Here is a 21,666-nt window from a genome sequence, read left to right as displayed (position 1 = left end):
TCATCTTCTTCCAAAAGGAACATCTTTTTATTCTGAGGCTGTGATCTGGTCCTTGACTCGCCCACGAGTGGAAATATCCCTCCACATCCACTCTGTCCAAGACCGCAAGTCTTTCTGAGGGTGATAGGATGATGAGCAACCACCGTTCACGAGAAGCCTTGGCCTTCAGTTCCTTATGCATTGACTAGACGTCACAATGGCACCGAGGTCACGCCTAGTGCTGATGTGACAATCGCTCGGCCGGGTCACCTTATGATTGGGCTGTAGATGTCAGGTTGCTGGGGAGATGGCAGAGGTCGGAGTGCCGTACATGCCCAGGTGTGTCCAGGTGACCCCTCACCTGATCATGGGCACCCCCCGATCTCAGGAGTTCTAAATCGCATTTCCCTCCATTGCATTCAGTCCAAGGCTGAGCAGGGGATCTTCCTGAAATATTACAGATTCATCGAGTTTTCTTTTTTTAAACGAAGACAAGGGGCAGGAATTCTGGCACAATGTCGACGGAAACTCTTCTTTCACATCAGGCACTTGACGTCCCGTATGTCTTGCCCTTGTTCAGAGAGCAGGTCACCAAATTCCGCAGAATGGTGGTAACAATGATGCAGAACCTGAACGACACTGAAAGCTATAAAAAGATGGGGGATTTTGGTGAGTGTTCTTGCACGTCCACAATGCAATAGTGGCCGTTCAATCAGATTGGTGGGAAGGCACATTCTGACAGTTTACCTATCATCATTGCAAACACAATCGGGCAGCACGGTGGCACAGCAGTAGAGTTGCTGCCTTACTACAGAGGGTTCCATCCTGACTACAGATGCTGTCTGTACAGAGTTACATGTGAGCTCATGGGTTTTCTCCCGGTGCTCCGGTTTCGGTGTAGGTTTGTAGGTTAAATGGCTTTGGTAAGATTGTAAATCATCGCTAGTGTGCAGGATAGTGCTATTGCTAGTGATCGCACGGACACAGTCTGTTTCCACACTTCAATCGTAAATTGTCCCTAGTGTGTAGGGTAGTGCTGGTAGTGTGTTCTTTCCCACTGTTCACCTTCTCCACCTCAGATTCCAGCATCAACAGCCTCTCGTGTTTCCACTCATCTCCCTCCAGTCTCTGTCTCTAGTTCAACCCTCCCCTCGTCCCACCTGCTCCATCTGCCCATCCCCCCCCTTATCTGCTTCTCCCTCTCACCTGCCTACCCCTGCCTCACCATCTGTCTTGCTCCCTTCGACCAGCCCTATCTCAGTCCTAGTATGGTTCAATGGTTCATTTTTTTATCATGTACCGAGGTACAGTGAAATTCTACTCTACCTGCGCCACAATGTTATGTTTTTAACTAACCCTGTCATTAAAGTTGAGCATTAAAGTTGGGAGGTCATGTTCCAGTTATATATGTTGGTGAGGCCACATTTGGAGTATTGTGGTCAGTTCTGGGCACCATGTTATAAGAAAGGTGCTGGAAAGGGTGTAGAGAAGATTTACAAGGATGTTGCCAGGACTCGAGGGCCTGAGCTATAGGGAGAGGTCGAGCAGGCGAGGACTCTATTCCTTGGAGTGTGGGAGGATGAAGGGTGATCGCATCGAGATATACAAAATTATAAGAGGAATAGATCGGCTAGACGGACAGTCTCTTGTCCACAGTAGAGAATCGAGAACCAGAGGACATAGGGTTAAGGTGAGGGGGGAAAGATTTAATAGGAACCTGAGGGGTAACTCTTTCACACAAAGGGTGGTGGGTGTATGGAAAGAGCTGCTGGGGGAGGTAGTTGAGGCAGGTACTGGATAGGACAGGTTTAGAGGGATATGGGCCAAATGCAGGCAGGTGGCACTTGTGTAATGGGGACATGTTGGTCGGTTGGTCAAGTTGCGCAGAAGGGTCTGTTTTCCACGCTGTGTAACTCTTTGACTCTAAAGTTAGTAAATTTGAAATCTGTTTTTATTCCACAGTTCCTGCTTGACTAGCTGAATATTTCTGATATTTTCTATATTTATTTTGGATTTCCAGTATCCAAAATACTTTGCTTTGATATTTGCATTTGAAATTTATTTATTTTTACATATATCTTGCAATGAATTTGTTACTTTTTTAAACCAGATTCTATCACATATGAACAGTTTTATGAAACAGTTCAACATCTCTTCAAAAATGAACTGAAAACTGAAAGCGTAAAGACTGTTTTTAAGAAGATCAATAACAATCTGGATACACATGCTGACTGGACTGAAGTAAGTATTTTATAAGGAAGAATTTTTATACATTATTTTCACGCTATTATTGTTTCATTGCATTTGGATCGTCATCTTTGACCTCAAAACGTCAACTTCAGCTGCTCCGATGAGGTTGTTGAAATGTAAGACCATAAGACCATAAGACATAGGAGCAGATTTAGGCCATTTGGGCCATCGGGTCTACTCCACCATCTGGTCAAGGCTGATTAATTTTTCTCTTTCAACCCCATACTCCTGCCTTCTCCCTGTAACCTTTGAAGCCCTTACTAATCAAGAACCTATCAAACTCCGCTTTAAAAATACCCTATGACTTGGCTCCCGCTGCCATCTGTGGCAATGAATTCCACAAGTTCACCACTGAAAGTGCAGGCACTGATATTCAATCAATCTCAATCACAATCATACTTTATTAGCCAAGTACGTTTTGCAACATACGAGGAATGTCATTTGCCATACAGTCACAACAATAAAAAGCAACAGCACACACAAAATACATTTTAACATGAACATCCACCACAGTGACTCCTCCACATTCCTCACTGTGATGGAAGGCGGAAAAAAGTTCAATCTCTCCCCTCTTTGTCCTCCAGTGGTTGGGGTCTCTAACCTTCCATTGACATGGCGATCATGACCCCCATAGCCGGCAGCGGGCCACCTCGTCGAGGCGATCAAACTCCTGCATCGGGGGGGGAGCGGGGGGGATTTCAGTTCCCCCGCACTGGACGATCTACCGCGGGTCGGGGCTTGTCGAACTTCATGCGGCTTGGAGCTCCTGACCAGTCTCGAGCTCCTTGATGTTAAAGTCCGCAGGCCGCGTTGGAGTGTCGCTCCAGGCTTATGCAAATTCAGGAAAGCCAGTACAATACAGATTTGGAGGGATTTTTGTGACGTGCATTATATAGGCATGTTAAAGATGGCGCCATAGCATGGTGACTCTATGCAGACTCTTCGCAGAGAAGGATTTATAACCTAAACATCTGATTTAAAGTGCTCAGAAACGATCTGAGCAACTGATGTACAAATCAAAGTATAGAGGGGCAACACAGTGGTACAGCCTTAGAGTTGCTGCCCCACAACGCCAGAGATCTGGGTTCAATCCTGACTACAGGTGCGGTCTGTACGGAGTTTGTACGTTCTCCTTAGTTATTATTAAGTGGGTTTTCTCTGGGTGCTCTGGTTTCCTGCCACATTTCAAAGATGTGTGGGTTTGCAGTTTAATTGGCTTCTGTACCTTGTCCCTCATGTGTAGAATAGAATTAGTGCACACAGACCTGGATGGAACCTGGCTCTCTGGCGCTGTGAGGTAGCAGCTCTACCAGCTGCGTCACTGTGCCGCCCATCTTGTTGTTATTATTCTGTGAATATCATGATTTTTTTTTTGATTTGCCCACAGTCTGGATTCTATTTTTACTTTTCTCTGAATTCATTATTATTTCTGGGATGTATTTACATTCTCAGGTATCTTAACTATTATTAAGTGGTTGTCTCTCTTTGAAAATTCCTCTCAGATTTACTTGAATCACAAAGTGGATTGAATGGTGCTTTTATTGTCACATATGCTAAGTGCTAACGCGGTGAAAAACTTTTACTTACAAACAATCCAGTTGAGTATTACCATTAGATCCCCAATTAGCAAATGTACAGAAATAGTCTACCGAGGCCCCATGCAACAGGCTTAGTTTTGGCGCCAATTTCCAAACTCCACACTTTAGTTCGTATGAGCGGTGGCTGTTGTGCCATTGTTCTGCAATGTAGCACCCATCCCTCCCTCCACCATGATTCTATGATTCAGTTTTTATGATGTTTTTTTTCCCTTGCATTTAAAGAGGACTGAATTTAAGTCATTTCCGAGTGCCCTTGTGGCAAATATCTTCTGAATAAAGATTAAAAGATGGAAAGGCTTTCTGTTCAATCTATTGCTACAATGCTCAAAGCAATCCCAGGCACAAAGGCAGCCAGATTACTCATGAAGTCCTGGTCATGAACAAATTCTGTGTGCTGTCTGCCAATGGTAAATTAATATGGGTAAAACATCTCATTATATTTCCACCCATGTTCCAACGCTCTGCAATTTAGCACCCATCTCTCCACCATGATTCTATGATTACAGTTTGCAGCCAGTGCAAAGACGTCTAGTTTAGTTTAGTTTATTGTCAGGTTTGAGATGAGGAGGGGGGAAAGATTTAATGGGAACCTGAGGAGTAACCTTTTTCACACAAAGGATGGTAGGTGAATGGAATGAGCAGCCGGACAGGTACATGGATAGGATAGGTTCAGAGGGATATGGGCCAAAAGCAGGCAGGTGGGACTAGTTTAAATCGGTCATGTTGGTTGGTGTGGGCATGTTGGGCCAAAGGACCTGTTTCCTCACTGTATGATTCTATGACTCTATACGTACCGAATTACAGTGATAAGGATTTTTGCTGCATGCTATCCAGTCAACGGAAAGACTATATATGATTACAATCGAGCTGTCCACAGTTTATCCACAGAATAAAGGGAGGTAGATAGTAGATGGTAGCTCAGAACTGTTGTCCAGTTGTTGATAGGACGGTTCAGTTGCCTGATGTATAACAGTGACGGAAGGCAGAATCTAACAATGCAGCGAAAGCTTTTTGAGTTTTCTTATGACTGGATGGAATTAGAATTGAGATGGTTTGCCATTTAGGGTGGCACAGTGGCGCAGTTGGTAGAGTTGAGAAAGTTGGCTAACAGAATTAGTGTGAATAGGTCGGTGTGAACTCAATGGGCCAAAGGGCCTGTTTCCATGCTGTATCTTTCAATTCAATTCAGTTCAATTTTTGTTGACAAGAATGACATTTTATCGTTATTTAACTTGTATCTTAATAATAACGATATTTGTAAAGGAAAGTTTAATTACTATAGATTTTTTGCAGCTTTTTGGCTATTTTCCATCACAAGGGGAGGATATCATGAGAGAAGCACCAATATTTATGCTCTCCAGGCGACAATGTATTGAACAGAGAGAAGGTAATACAAATAGTTTCTGCAAAATTATTAGTTATTTAGCAATTAATTATTTAGAGTACAGAATCACTTGGACTTTGCTATCAACAAACAAATATGTATCAAGTACCTTGCTGTTCTATTGGGGGAATATGTTTGTAGTATTTAGATAATGATGTAATGATGAGATATGAAATAGGTGTAGTGTTATAATGTATAATATAATGTCATAAAATCAAATTGGAGTCATACAGAGTGGAAGCAGGCCCTTCAGCCCAATTTGCCCACTCCGACTAACATGTCCCATCTACACTAATCCCACCTACCCACGTAAACCTATCTTATCCATGTACCTGTCTTAAATATTTTTTAAACGTTGTGGTAATAGCTGCGTCAACGACCTCCTCCAACAATTAGTTTGATACAGTTACCACCCTTAGCGTAAAAAAAGTTACCCCTCAGGTTCCTATTAAAACTTACCCCTATCACCTTAAACCTATGTCCTCTGGTTCTTGAATCCCCTACACTGGGCAAAATACTCTGTGCATTTACCCGGTCTATTCCTCTCGTGATCTTGCACCTCTATAAGATCATCCCTCATCCTCATGCGCTCCAAGGAAGAGAGATCCCAGCATGCTCAACCTCTACCTATAGCTCTGACCGTCGAGTCCTGACAACATCCTCGTGAATCTTCACTGCAAGCAGTTTCCAAGATTTTCAAGCCTGTGGTTCACAGGCGTCCCTGAAGCATGTGACACACGTACCGGTGACAACAGTCCTTGTGCAATGCCTATTTGAAAGCTACACTGCAAAATTGATTTGTGGTCAGGCAATTATCACCACGGAAAGCAGAGGTTAAAACAGGGACAGCTGCGCAATTTGGAGGGATCATCAATAATTTGCAGCTTTTTTGTGGCTTTGCTGCAGGAGAATACTTTGCGTTCATAGGAGGCAAAGATTCCTTTAATCCTGGTTAAAGGATCTGCGTAAAAGCTGATCCCAGTGTTTCCCGGGAATGTCCCCGGGGAGCAGTGCATCGCCAGTGTTCCTGGCAAGTGGGGCCAAGCCCTCCAGTGGGCCATGTAGGCCAGGGTCACTTTTTTCACAAAGGGTGGTGGGTGTATGGAACAAGTTACCAGAGGAGGAAGTTGAAGCAGGTACTATCGCAACGTTTAAGAACCATTTACACAGGTACATGGATACATTTTTGAGGGATATGGGCCAAATGTGGGCAGTGAGACTAGTGTAGATGGGACATGTTGATCTGTGTGGGCAAGTTGGGCTGAAGGGCATATTTCCATGCTGTATGACTGTATGACACCCTTGCTATTCCTTCATCGTTACTGAGTCAAAAACCTGGAACTCCCTCCCTAACAGCATTGCAGGTAAAACCATACCTTAAGGACTGCAATAGTTCAAGAAGGCGGTTCACCACCTCCTATAGTTTTTTTAGTTTTAGAGATACAGCATATAAACAGGCCCTTCTTCCCACCGAGTCCGCGCGGACCAGCAATCACCTTGCACTGGTTCTATCCGGCACACTAGGGACAATTTATAGAAGCCAATTAACCTACAAACCCACACGTCTTTGGAATGTGCAGGGGTCCTGGGGAAAACCCATGGGGTCACAGGGAGAATGTTCAAACTCCGTGGAGACTGCACCCGTAATCAGGATCGGACCTGTGTCTCTGGCATGGCACTGAACAGCAGCAACACCAACTGATTTGCCACTGTGCTGCTCCCTAGGGAAATTAGGAATGGGCTAAACAACTTGTTCAGCCTGTAAAGCCATCATCCCTCGAATGAATAATAAAAAAAATGGTGATTTATTACCAGGAACAGAAAAAGAGCAGGAGAGGGGCCAAGCTCTGACTTGGCAATGGGAGAGGAGGGATATGAACAAAAACAATGTGGATATGAAAGTATAACTTTTAGTTTAGTTTAGTTTAGTTTATTATTATGTGTACTGAGGTACAATTAAAAGCTTTTGTTGCGTACTAACCAGTCAGCAGAAAGACAAGACATGATTACAATCGAGCCATTCACTATGTACACATAAAGTTCATGATAAAGGGAATAACGCGAATAACGCTTAGTGCAAGATAAAGCCAGTAAAGTCTGATCAAAGATAGTCTGAGAGTTTCCATTGAGGTAGAAGGTAGTTCAGGACTGTTTTAGATTTAGATTTTAGATCTAGACATACAGTGTGGAAACAGGCCCTTCGGCTCACCGAGTTCGCGCCGCCCAGCGATCCCCGCACATTAACACTATCCTACACGCACTAGGGACAATTTTAACATTTACCCAGTCAATTAACATACATACCTGTACGTCTTTGGAGTGTGGGAGGAAACCGAAGATCTCGGAGAAAACCCACGCAGGTCACGGGGAGAACGTACAAACTCCATACAGATGGCGCCCGTATTCAGGATTGAACCTGAGTCTCCGGCACTGCATTCGCTGTAAGGCCGCAACTCTACCGCTGCGCCACCGTGCCACAGTGTTGAGGAACTATAGTTAACTTGGTGTAGCAATCAATTGAAGCTGCCCACAATCCCAATCTGAAAGGGGTTTATTGCAAAGAGAGATAGATGGTTTCATATGAGATCAGTATAGATTTCTTTTCACTGAGCTGAGCAATGGCAGTGGCAGTGAATGGAGCGTTTTCAATTTCAGACATACATCCGTGAATGTTTCTTCCCTTCTTGGGATGCATGTTAGGAGTAAGCATGTGAAATTCCTTTACTCATACAGTTATAAATGTTTGGAAAGTTAAAACTCCAGATGAGTATGGATGTAGAGTCCTTTTGCATATTTAAAGCTGGCATCAATAAACATTTTGATGCACAGGAAATTTTGGGTTTGAATTTAGATGAAAGATTAAAATCTGCGCAGCAGTAGAGTTGCTGCCTCACAGCACCAGAGACCTAGTTTCGGTGCTGTCTGTAGGGAGTTTGCATGTTCTCCCTGTGACTGTGTGGGTTTCCTCAAGGTAGATTTAGATTTAGGTAGATTTAGAGATACAGCGCAGAAACAGGCCCTTCGGCCCACCGGGTCCGTGCCGCCCAGCGACCCCCGCACATTAACACTATCCTACACCTACTAGGAACAATTTTTACATTTGCCCAGCCAATTAACCTACAAACCTGTACGTCTTTGGAGTGTGGGAGTAAACCGAAGATCTCGGAGAAAACCCACGCAGATCACGGGGAGAACGTACAAACTCCGTACAGACAGCACCCGTAGTCAGGATCGAACCTGAATCTCTGGTGCTACATTCGCTGTAAGGCAGCAACTCTACCGCTGCTCCACCATGACCGCCGGTCACGATTTTCCCGGTCACGGTACTCCGATTTCCTCTCACATCCCAAAGACGTGCAGGTTTTAGGTTAATTGGCTTCGGTAAATTGTCCCTAGCGTGTAGGACAGAACTGGTGTGCAGGATGATCGCTGGTCGGCATGGACTCTGTGGGCCAAAGGGCTTTTTTCCGCGCTCTATCACTAAATCAAACTAAACTGAACCAAACTATAATTATTCACAATATTAAATGGTGAACCAGGCTCAATGGCTTGCATAGTTTATAGAATTTCATAAATGTAATAGTTTGCGTTTGTACAGGCTGAACAGTTAGCTGCTCTCTCAGCAATCTGTTTTCCTGCAACATCCTCTTGGAATTAACAGTGGAATGACAAAATGCCAGAGAACCATGCAAAAAAAATTCTCTTTAACCTACTCCTTTAATGGCTGTGCAAGTTAGATTGTGAATTCATTCCTGGACTCCCATGATACCAAAGAGGCCAGGAGCTTACTTTTTGATGGATGCAAGCTGAGATTTGCTGGCCATAGTTTATCGCTGCATATTGAAAACACTTGCATCCTGACCGCTTCCCGTTTTCCTGGGCTTGGTAATTTCAACAGCATTGCAGTGACACCTAATAATCTAGGTTGCCTTACAATATCTTGCATTCCATGAAGAGTCAGAGAGACATACAGCACAGAAACAGACCCTTTTGGCCCAACTTGCCCATGCCAGCCAACATGCCCCATCAACGCTCGTCCCACCTGCCTGCATTTGCCCCGTATCCCTCCAAACCTATCCTATCCATGTACCTGTCTAAAAGTGTTTTAAACGTTGTGATAGGACCTGCCTCAACTACCCCCTCTGGCAGCTCATTCTGTACACCCACCACCCTTTGTGTAAAAAAAGTTACCCCTCAGGTTCCTATTGAATCTTTTCTCCCTCACTGTAGACTTCATTAAATTAGAGTTTTATTACAATTGGTTTCGATATTGTCAATTAGACTTTGTCATAGGATTGCTGACAAATAAATGGAGCAATGATACACGTGACAATTGCAGGTAAAATGGGAAAATTGTGGATTTTTGAGAATAATGATTTTACTGGAACCATTGAAATTTGTCTTAACAGAAGAAAGAAGGCGGCACGATCATCTCCAGTGTATAATTTGTGTGCCACAGGTTGATCAAGTGATAGCAGCCACTCAAAAAGGAGCAGTTTTAGTTTATAACCGTCAAGTAAGTTTGAGAGCTACATTCCTCTCAGTCCTAATCATTCAGTCATACAGTGTGGAAACAGGTCCTTCCATCCATCTTGTTTCATACAGTGTGGAAACAGGTCCTTCCATCCATCTTGTTTCATACAGTGTGGAAACAGGTCCTTCCATCCATCTTGTTTCATACAGTGTGGAAACAGGTCCTTCCATCCATCTTGCCTCCACCAACCCATAAGCCCTTTCCACACTGGTCCCACTTGCCCGCGTTTGACCCCATATCCCCCTAAACCTGTCCTTTCCATGTATCTGTCTAATTGCTTCTTAAACTTTGTGATAGTCCCTGCCTCGACTACCTCCTCCAGCAGCTTGTCCCATACACCCACCACCCTCTGGGTTAAAAAGTTACCCATCAGATTCCTATAAATCCTTTCCCCCTTCACCTTAAACTATGCCCTCGGGCTTTCTGTTCCCCGACTCTGGGCAAGAGACTCTGTGCCTCTCTCCAATCTATTCCTCTCATGATTTTGCACACCTCTACAATATCACCCCTCACCCTCCTGCACTCCAGGGAGTCCCAACCTGCTCAACCTCGCCCTGTAGCTCAGGCCCTCGAGTCCTGGAAACATCCTTGTAAATCTTCTCTGCACCCTTTCCAACTTGGCAGCATCATTCCTACAACATGGTGCCCAGGATTGAACAAAATTCATCTAAATGCGGCCTCACCAACCATCTTATATAACTGCAACATTACCTTCCAACTCCATACTCTTCATAGTTTAGAAAAATAATTGAGTATGTGAAGTGATCCTCCAGTTCAATATTACAGTAAATGTACCAAAGATAGACACAAGGTGTTCAAGTAACTCAGTGGGTCAGGCAGCATCTCTGGAGAAAACAGATAGGTGATGATTCAGGTCTGAACCCTTTTGCAGACTGTCGCCACTGAGTCACTCCAGAATGTTGTATCTATCTTTGGTATGAACCAGCATTTAAGTGTAGCAGTTCCTTCCTACACTTAGAGTAAATGTACAAAGGACATCGAACAGAGCACTTCAACTTTATTTATGATTTTTATTTTGGGAACTTTACAGTTTTCGGCAAGGCCAACATTTATTGTTCATCCATAAAATTACAGATGGACAACAAACGCTGGTCTCAGTAATCGGAGGTGCAAAGGGGCGCGGGAGTGACGGTGCAGGATTCTTGAAAGGGTAATTTGCAAGTCGAATTGGTAGTAAGGAAGGAAGGTGCAATGTTAGCATTCATTTCGAATTGATAGCTTTATTTTCTTTTGCAATTTCTGTAGAACAGAATGTGAGAAAAATTCTGATTTTCAATTCATTATTTACCATACATAACTGGTGGGTTAAAATAAAGTTAACATCTATTTGCATCCTGCAAAAGGCACTGGAATGATGATGATGATGTGTTGCAAAACTTAATGGGTTATGTGGAATGTTTATTGATCAGATGTTTTTTGCACTCTGAGAGACCTGCACATGCAGTTGTTGGTGTGACACCCCACACGTACACATTGGGCTGTTTAATGACTTCTTTCATTAACATACCAATCAAAATGTTATTGGATCACAGATTTTATAACATAACTAGACCAAGTGGACCCGTTGGGCCCAAACCTCTCCTGCATTGGTGCAGCACCCTCTCCTACCCCCCTCCCTCCCCTCCCCCTCTCCCTCCCCTCCCCACTTCCCCTTCCCCCTCAACCCCCCTTATCCACCCTCCTCTCCCCCTCCCTCCATCCCCCCACCTCCCCCTCCCTCCCTCCCTCCTCCCTCCCTCCCTAGGAGATAGATTTAAACTTTAAAATGTGAATAACTTAAAAAATATAACACCGATTTTAATAAAAACTACTTGCTTTACCATTAAAGCGACAATGTGAGTAAGGTGGGCCTAAAATTGTCACGCTATCGTGTACCGTTTTGGCTGTAGTTCGATCACAAATAAACAAACAAACAAGAGTTTTAGTATATAGATGATGCCCCATCTGTTAAAATGTTTCATTCCCTAGTCTGTGTTACCAAATACAAAGACTTTTAGGTGACTAACTGTCACAGCTAATTACTTAATCGAATAAAATTGTAATATCATCACAACTAAAAGAGAAGTTTCCATACTTATATGGAATATTATGTTAACATGCAGTTTACAAATTTGACAATTTACAACTGCTGGTAATACCTGTGAAAGTTCATAGCTGAATTTGAACTGAATTTCCACAACACGCGAGAGACAATTTATATTTTTTACGGCACCCAAATCTGTACGTCTTTGGAGTGTGGGAGGAAATTGGAGCACCCGGGGAAAACCCACGTGGTCACAAACTCCGTCCAGACAGCACCCATAGTCAGGATCAAACTCGGATCACTGGCGCTGTAAGGCAGCAACTCTACTGCTGCACCACCGTGCCAGGCCTAAAATTGGAACCTCACCCAGCTTAATCTCTTTTTGGGTTGAACTGAGGTGGGACAGAGCACAGGCATCCAATCAGCAGAACACCTTTATGCAATCAGAAGCTCATCCCAATATATGACAAAATTAGTTTTATATTGACAGGTACATGTATAAAATAAAGGAAGAATGGCTAATGTATACACACTGTGAACAGTGCCAAATTAGCTGAGGGTGCAGTCCACTTATGTTGCCAAATATAGACTGACACATTCTGACAGCAGCACTTTAACCATTGTGCTTTAGATAGTTGCTCAGTGAAAAGCCAAACCCCAGACCACATGAATTGTAATGTCTTAAATAATTAATCACGCATCCTGGCTTCTACAACATTTCCTGCCTCCCTTATTCTCCCCTTCCTCCCATTTGGCAGTACATCTCCATTATGCTCAACACAAAAAAAAATATTTTTGGAGACACAAGGAACTGCAGATGCTGGAATCTTGATCAAAACACAAAGTGCTGGAGGAACTCGACAGGTCAGGCAGCATCTGTGAAGGGAACGGTGACGTTGCAGGTCGTTTCTGAAGCCTCCATTGGTTCATTTGTTACTAGTGTATTAAGATATTAGTCTATTCAGCGAAATTGGACAACATTATCCAAAAGTTATTGTAATAGCTTGCGGGCAACCAATATTTAAATAAGAAAAATACCTTTCCGAGCCACTGGTAATCACGTTGATTTTAATTTCCAATTTATTTTGCAGATGAAGCTTCAAACAAATACAAGCATTGGGGTGAGTATCTTATTATTCCAATTAAGTGAAAAGTAACATCCATGAGAACATCAAGGGCAGCACAGTGGTGCAGCGGTAGAGTTGCTGCCTCACAGCAGCAGAGACCCGTGTTCGATCCTGACTATGGGTACTCTCTATATGGAGTTTGTACGTTCTCCCCGTAACCGCATGGGTTTTCTCCTGGTGCTCCAGTTTCCTCCCACATTCCAAAGACATGCAGGTTTGTAGGCTAATTGGCCTGGTAAAATTGTCTCATGACTCAGTGGGCCGAAGGGCCTGTTTCCGCGCGGTATCTCTAAACTAAACTAAACTAGTGGCAATTCACATATGACAGTAATGGAAAATTGATTACGCAGTAAACATAGCTTGGTGGGTGTTTACATGTGAACTGTGTTATATTTTCAGAGACATCATTACAATGGGAGGAGTTTACTTATCAGAGATCCCTAATCAGGTCAATGATCTTTGAGGACTGTAGTGTTGAATGTTACTGGGTAGTATGGCTGGGGAGAGCAGGAAATCCCTCAGCGGCACACTGTTACCCTAAAGCCGATTTTGGACAAACTAATCAAAAAAGTAATCTCCTCACCTGCGTGCTGCGCTAAATCGTGATGTTAGCCTTGACTTAGCGATGGTAGTCTCATATTGTCATTGAGTGATGAGATGTAATACTGATATCCCACCTAGCCTCTTCTGAATAAGAAGTCATCAAATGCAAGTGAGAGAGGTAAATTTAACAGAGATGTAGCAGGCATGTTTTTTGTACACAGAGCATGATAGGTGCCTGGAATATGTTGCCAGGGGTGATAGTGGAGGCAGTATTCAACTGTATGGCAAATCAAATTCCTCGTATGTTGCAAAACATACTTGGCTAATAAAGTATGATTATGATTATGATTATGATGAGTATTCATGTGTAAGAGGCTTTTAGATAGGCCCTTGCATATGCAAGGAATGAAGGAATATGGATCAGCTGCAAGCAAAGGAGATTAGTTTACATAGCATCATGTTCAGAATGGACACTGTGGGCTGTACTGTTCCATGTTTTATGTGCCATGAGTGAGGGATTTCTTCCATGTTCGAGCCGGTCCTTCCCTCTTAACCATTGTCATTCAGACAGCAGTTATTCACTCAATGATAGATGTGGAGTTTTCTTTGCACAACTTAGCTTTGTACGTCCTATGTTGCAACAGCAGCTAGTGTTGTTGTGAAACCTTTCAGTGAGACCCAGAGTGCCAAAGGGAAGTGAAATAAATGCAATTTTTAAATTTAAATGTTAAAGAATTTATCACAGCACAGATAAGTTTCAAGTCTCAGCTAAAATCATAGAATCAAACAGTCATACAGTGTGGAAACAGGTCCTTCAACCCAGGGCTGTCTTAACGCATGGGCCTGATGGGCACTTGCCTGGGGGCCCACGAGCATAGGGGCCCCATGCTGATCTGTGTAGGTTAAGTGACTTGCAATAAATAAATACTACTTTAAAAATGTAGGTTCAATAAGTGCTTTTTTCGCAACATTTTCGGTCACTAAGTGCTTCTCACAGCGATCTGTAAGTGTTTTTCGCAACAATGTAGCACCCTAAGTCCATCGCTAAGTGCTTTTCGGTAAGTGCTTTTCGCCGGCACGACGGGGGGGGGGGGGGGGGGGCTGGTAGGGAAAGGGGGGTGGGGGAGAGTAACGGTAGGGGCCCCAGTACACTGCTTTGCCCGGGGGCCCATAATGCTGTAAAAACGGCCCTGCTTCAACCCATCTTGCCACTCCAACCAACCTGCCCCATCTACACTTGTCCTGTCTGCGTTTGGTCCATATCCCTCCAAAGCTACCCTATCCATGTACCTGCCGAAATGTTTTTAAAATGTTGTGATAGTACCTGTTTCAATTAACTCCTCTAGCAGCTCATTCCACATACCTACCACCCTTTGTGTAAAAAAGTTGACCCTCAGGTCTCTATAAACCTTTCTCCCCTCACCTTGAACCTATGGCCCTTGGTTCGTGAACTAAGCCCATTGTTTTTTGATAATTCAACAGATAAGCACAAAAAAATCTAAAGGAACCTAGAACTCAAAGCTGCAAATAGTTTACAGAACTGAAGATGGACGAGTTCCAAAGATTTCCGATTTATAATTGTAAATGTAAAAAATATATTATTCTAACTGCAAATTATGGAAGAATTGATCTTGACCTTCATTTCAGTTTTTCCTCTACTTAATCATTCATACTCTTATTCACAGCCACCTCATCACATGTCCAGTGCCCTCCATAATGTTTGGGACAAAGACCCATCATTTATTTATTTGCCTCTGTACTCCACAATTTGAGATTTGTAATAGAAAAAAATCACATGTAGTTAAAGTGCACATTGTCAGATTTTAATAAAGGCCATTTTTATACATTTTGGTTTCACCATGTAGAAATTACAGCAGTGTTTATACCCAGCCCTCCCATTTTAGGGCACCATAATGTTTTGGACACAGCAATGCCATGTAAATGAAAGTAGTCATGTTTAGTATTTTGTTGCATATCCTTTGCATGCAATGACTGCTTCAAGTCTGCGGTTCATGGACATCACCAATTGCTGAGTGTCTTCCCTGGTGATGCTCTGCCAGGCCTGTATTGCAGCCATCTTTAGCTTATTCTTGTTTTGGGGGCTAGTCCCCTTCAGTTTTCTCTTCAGCATATAAAAGGCATGCTCAATTGGGTTCAAATCAGGTGATCGACTTGGCCACTCAAGAATTGACCACTGTTTAGCTTTGAAAAACCCCTTTGTTGCTTTAGCAGTATGTTTGGGATCATTGTCTTGCTGTAGAATGAACCACCAGCTAATAGGCCAAACACGGTCAGGTGGGACTAGTGTTGATGCGGCATCTGGGTTGGCATCGGCAAGTTGGGCTGATGGGCCTGTTTCCATGGTATGACTATGACTCTGCATCTCCTCGCGTGACCTTTCTATTGACTCTTCTGTTATGGGATCCCACCACATCCACTTTATTCCTCTTTTCAGTAATGGCTGTTGCAGAATGAAATCTCAAACTCTTTGAATGAAGAATGCACTCTGTCGCAAATTAAGATCAAATACTGCATTGCTAGTCTAGGCAACAACAAAAAATGAAGCCAAAGCACAAATATTTAAGAATCAGATCTCAGAGGAAGATTGCTCATGATGATTAAAGCACCAGGCTTAATGTCTGGCAATAATATCTGATCAATATCCATCAAATGGGAATCAAGGCGATGCCATTAAATTATGTCATGTCTAAAAAAGGATATGGTGCCTGGTCTAGTATAACATTTGCCATTGCTCCCTATTATTTCCTGTGTGCCCAACATTTACAAATTTGCAGAGAACACCACCAGATATCAAATAATGATGAGACGGTGTACAAGAAGAAGATTAAGAACCCTGTAACTTGGTGCAAAGACAACAACCTTTTTCTTCAATGCTAGCGGGGCAAAGGAGATCGTGATCGACTTCAGGAAGCGCAGCTGTACACATACCCCAGTACACGTTTGCGGCGCCGAGATAGAGATGGTTGAACGCTTCAAGTTCCTAGGAGTAAATATCGCCAGCAACTTATCCTGGACCAGCCATATCGAAACAATGGCCAAGAAAGCACACTCCTTAGGCTTAGGAAGTGCGACAACTCTCCCCAACAATGCTCACTGATTTCCACAGATTCGCCATAGAAACAGGGCCCATGGCATATGTTATAAAGGAACCTTAAATTTAAAAAATACACATAAATATTAAAACATAAATTATTTACTTTTTCAATTTCAAATGTCTAAAGTAACACAACTACAATTTAAAAGTCACATTTTCTAGATTTAGCATAAGCAAATTTGTTGATGATATTGGAAATGTCTATTTCACGCAGAAGTTCATGTCCAATGCTCATTAGAGTGAGATTGTTCAATCTGTTTTGCCCCATGGTGCTCCTTAGTTCATTTTTAATCCTTTTCAGTTTTGAAAATGAGCGTTCTCCACTGCAGTTGGTAACCATGAGTGACATATAGATGCGCAAGGCAATTTTCTACATTTGGAAAACAAGACTCCAAAGGATTGTCAGTTATCAAACGGTACAACTGTAACTCTACAAGGTCTTGTTTGGTGCTAATATGAGAAGCAAGATCAGCTTTCAACAGTTCAGTAAACTGCACAAATTATTCACCAAGACTTTCTTCCAGATCAACCGGATATGATTTGATAAGATTTGATGAGCTCTTTACAATCTCTTCAGGTGTAAACGACTGTAACTGATGAAGGAATCCAAATACACCATTCACCTTTTGATAAACTTTCTGGCGTTTTGACAGGGCAGAAAGCAAGCTATCAATAATGGCAAGAAATGTTCGGCTTTTAAACTTCTGAGAAGGCGTTTGAGATTCAACAAGTGGATCAAGAGTGGATTCAAGTGGATTCAACAAGTGAAATCATCATATGCGGGATTTCACTTGTGTTCTCTTCGAGTTTGTGTTGATAATCTTCACACTCAGTCAGATCCTTGGCTTTTTGCTCAAAGTCTGAAAAAGTAGACCACATAGCTTGAATATATCCATGCAAGGATTTATAGAGTGCACAAGCTGTGTCAAGTCTTGGCCAGAAGATTGCAAAGAAGCACTGGTCATTTGAAAACACTGTAATACTTGATCCCACAATATGACCATTATTCCTGTTTCCAACTTCATGGTTGAAAGTAGTCCACGAGCCTGTTGTCGACACTCTGCCTTCTGATCATTGTTATTTGAAATGTCATCCAAGACTTGTTTTATTGCCGAAAAGCTGTGTAAAAGGTGCGTTTGTTGCATCTGCATGAGCTGACCACCTGGTATCTGACATTCTTTTCACAATGGGCGAATGAGCACCACCATCAGATAATGCAGCAGAAAGGAGATCCCACCGATAAGTAGCAGCAGAGAAAAATGTGTACAGGCTTTCTACAAAGTCAAAGAAAATTAACCCTTCTTGACAACATTCAGCAGCACATTTTCCAACCAAATTTAGTGAATGTGCAAAACATGGAATGTAATCCGCAAACTCTTTCAGCTCTTTAATTCGTGCTTGTAAGTCACTATACTTGCCACTCATGTTGCTGACATTGTCATAACATTGACCACGGCAGTCTTTTATATCAATGTCATTTTCCTTTAAAAAGTCAAGTAAACTTTGAGCGAGCTGTTTAGTACTATGACCTTCCATATCCAAAAACAATCAAAGTCAGCTGGTCCACATTAGATATATCTGGAGTAGAATCCAATGAAACAGAATAATACTTGTATTTCTTCACTTCACTGATAATGTGATCCAGTATGCTGGATCCAATCAGATTGATGAATTTCTCACATGTTGTTTGTTTTAGATAGATATGATTTATGTCCCTTTCCTTTGTTTGCATGAGTATTTATATGCTCTGCCAGAAAAGGGTCAAACTTGGCCAGTAATTCTAATAACCCCAAGTAATTTCCATTATGAGGAGAGCCAACAGTTTCATCATTAGCACAAAATGAAAGGCCTCGTTCTGCTAAAAACGTTACAACTTCAATTATTCACTCTAGAAGTGTGTGCCAATACTTTTGTTCAGTCTCCATTTGTTTCACAAGTTGGGAATCGACACGTTCACTTTTGTTTTTGTGCATCGACAGTGAAATTAAAGCTTGTCTCTGTGAGGAACTTTCTTCACGTCGACGTAATAGATTGCTTGGATTTTTCCAGTCATTAAACCCCTCTTCACTAAACTTTGATGAACATCCTGAAGTCATAACCTTGCATGGGAAACAGAATAGGCTTCCTTTGCTTTCTGAATAGCATAACCAATTTCTTGCATGTTGCTTGTTTGTAGATTTATGAACATATGTGAAATAAGACTTCTGACAGTGCCGAGGATTCTTTTCATTGTCATGCAATCGCAGGGATGAAGAGAAGTCACTAGTAGCATGTTGACATTCATCACTCCCCTTGGCTATCCAATATTCACGATCACAATCATCTAGATTGTTTGGCCATTCACCAATATCTTTAAAGTACTTTGTCTTTTCACTTGTTCTTTCACATTCAATGGATGCTGGCTGTTGCTGTATCATGCCTTCTACCACACTAGTACTAGTTGTTCCTATATTTCCAGCTTCAGCCGTTTTTGCACCATCACCATGAACATTTAAACATTCTGTCAACTTATGTGTTTTTGATATCACAAGTTGGTCTCTTCTTTCTTTTTCTTCTTTCTCTTTACGTTTTGAACTTCCAGAAGCATAATGACGTCCAATATCTCTGGCTCTTTTGCTCATTGCTGTCTGCAATGGAAAAAAAATTCAATGAAATATGCATTTAAAAAGAAATGGTTTATGTAAATAAACATGTGAACGTCAGGAAATAAAAAGGTATGTGTCGTGTTTTCAGGTGCCGAGCTGATGTAACACAGAATGTATTAAAATAAACTTTATTTGTACAGGAACTAATAATACAACCACGTAGAAGAAATAAAGCAGTAACAACACCTAAGCAAGCAAGAAGAGTGAATCGACCACCCCATCTCACCCAGCAACCCGGTGCCAAACCATCACACCCTCACACCCCGGCAAAACTGACCCTCAGCACCCCCTCCCCCCGCAACCCCCTCACACCCCGGCAACACTGACCCTCACACACCCCCCGCAACCCCCTCACACCCCGGCAACACTGACCCTCACACACCCGGCAACACTGACCCTCAGCACCCCCTCCCCCCCGCAACCCCCTCACACCCCGGCAACACTGACCCTCACACACCCGACAACACTGACCCTCACACCAGTTTCTGCCCCAAACCAGCCCCAACCCACCCCTTGTCAAAGCACCAATTAATGGTGCTCCCCCCACCCCTCAGTCTACCCTGGTCTCTCACCTCTGTGCCACTGCCACTGCCTGTCTCTGTGTTGCTGCCGCTGCCACTGCCTGTCTCTGTCTAGCTGCCACTGCCTGTCTCTGTGTTGCTGCCGGTGCCGGTCTCTGTCTCTCTGGGTGTGTGTGGGGGGGGGGTGAGGGTCTGTGTCTCGGGGTTGGCGGTTGGGCGGTGACACGCCGGCTGCCCATTGGTCCGTGCTGCCCCGCCAGCACATTCAAACCGTGGCGGTTGGGAAGTGGCGCGCGCAACACAGCGCCCCTCAGTGGGATGCCGATTTCAAGCATTTAGCTTGCAAGCATTTAGTGCGGGGCCCTCGAAAGTGCGGGGCCCGTAGTAAATGCTACTTTTGCCACTATGTTAATCTGCACTGCATAGAAAGCTCTTAATTAGACTTTACTGGACTTTATCTTGCGCTAAATATTATTCCCTTTATTCTGTATCTGTGCAGTGGATGGCTTGATCGTAATCGTGTATAGTCGCTCCGCTGACTGGATAGCACGTAACAAAAAAACCTTTCACTGTACCTCGGTGCATGTTACAATAAACTAAACTAAACTAAACTAAACTAGACGATGTACTCAGACTTTGTGTCCATTGAACTGAAGTGCACTGATGTCTTCTGAAGATGGAGGGGTTACTGCAAATCATTCATGTGAAAATCGATTGAGCATTACATCTGTCGTAACAAGGAGACAGCTTGCCAAACATTGAATGATATTTTGCAGCTACAATGACAGCCAAGCAGTCAGCGTTCACCCGCATTTCACCGTGAGACAGACAGCAGCAGCCACAGTACACTTATGCTCAGTTACAGCAAAAATTCTGAAGTTTAGAGACGCAGCATGGAAACAAGTCTTTAGCCCACTGAGTCCATTCCGACCATCAACCACCCTTACCTTAGATCTATGCTATCCCATCCTACACACCAGTGGCAATTTACAGAAGCAAATTAACTACAAACCCGCACGTCTTAGGAATGTGGGAGGGAACTGGAGCACCTGGAAGAAACCCACGTGGTCACGGGCAATATGCAAACAACACACAGACTGCACCCGAGATCAGTATCGAGCCCGGGCCTTTGGCACTGTGAAGCAGCAGCTCTTCCAGCTATGCCACTGTGCTGCCCATTCTGGTATTCGTTTTTCTTTATGCACTGATTGATGTAGAAATGGATATTGTGCACATGTCGTGGCAAATGTTATACCAAATTCTGGAAACTGTTAATTATTTAATTATTTTCATCTAGGTTGCTTCTCCGGTCTCTGGCTGCGATTATCTTAGCCAGTTAAAACGAATCGTAGTGATCACCGAAACAAGTATTGTTATCTGGGATCATAAACCAAAGACCAAAAATCAGGTGAATCTTTGTGCCTTGCCCTCCGAATGTCTTGGAAATTAGAGGTCATCACGGCATCATAACATTTTTAATAAATAAAAGACATGATTTGGCTAAATATGGCCAGACCTATGCTAAGTGTAATTGGTATGCTACAAAATGCTGGAGTAACTTTGCGGGTCAGGCAACATCTTTGGGGAAAATGGACCCTTCTTTAAACCTGACTCGAAAAGTCACTTGTCCATTTTCTCCAGAGATGCTGCCTGACCCGCTGAGTTACACCAGCATTTTGTGTCTGTCTTTGGTATAAACCAGCATCTGTAGTTCCTTTTTATTACTACATGCAATTAGAGTTAGTTAGTTCCACCCTACTGTAGAAACAAGTCTCATGAGTCTCACCCTGACATCCCCTATTCTCCCCTCTCCCATCAGGCTAAAAGTACAGAAGTTTGAAAGAAACATACCTTCAGATTCAGGGACAGTTTCTTCCCAGCTGTCATCAGGCAACTGAACCATCCCATCACCAACTAGAGTGCAGT

General features: G+C 43.1%; 1 protein-coding gene across 1 annotated transcript in view; it reads left to right on the top strand.

Annotated features, from left to right (window-relative positions):
* The first annotated feature begins 5,163 nt into the window (after positions 1–5,163).
* Positions 5,164–21,666, top strand: part of LOC144596954 (WD repeat-containing protein 64-like) — a 99,049-nt gene continuing 82,546 nt past the window's right edge. Inside the window, exons 1-4 of the mRNA XM_078405851.1 lie at positions 5,164–5,214; positions 9,621–9,727; positions 12,881–12,910; positions 21,038–21,148. Coding sequence (XP_078261977.1) covers positions 5,178–5,214; positions 9,621–9,727; positions 12,881–12,910; positions 21,038–21,148 — 285 coding nt within the window. The 5' untranslated portion in view covers positions 5,164–5,177. The remainder of the gene's footprint in view (positions 5,215–9,620; positions 9,728–12,880; positions 12,911–21,037; positions 21,149–21,666) is intronic.

The sequence above is a fragment of the Rhinoraja longicauda genome, chromosome 9, assembly GCF_053455715.1.
Source record: "Rhinoraja longicauda isolate Sanriku21f chromosome 9, sRhiLon1.1, whole genome shotgun sequence".
NCBI lineage: Eukaryota > Metazoa > Chordata > Chondrichthyes > Rajiformes > Arhynchobatidae > Rhinoraja > Rhinoraja longicauda.
The sequence above is the reverse complement of the archived record's forward strand: the minus strand, read 5'-3'. Positions and strand labels throughout refer to the sequence as shown.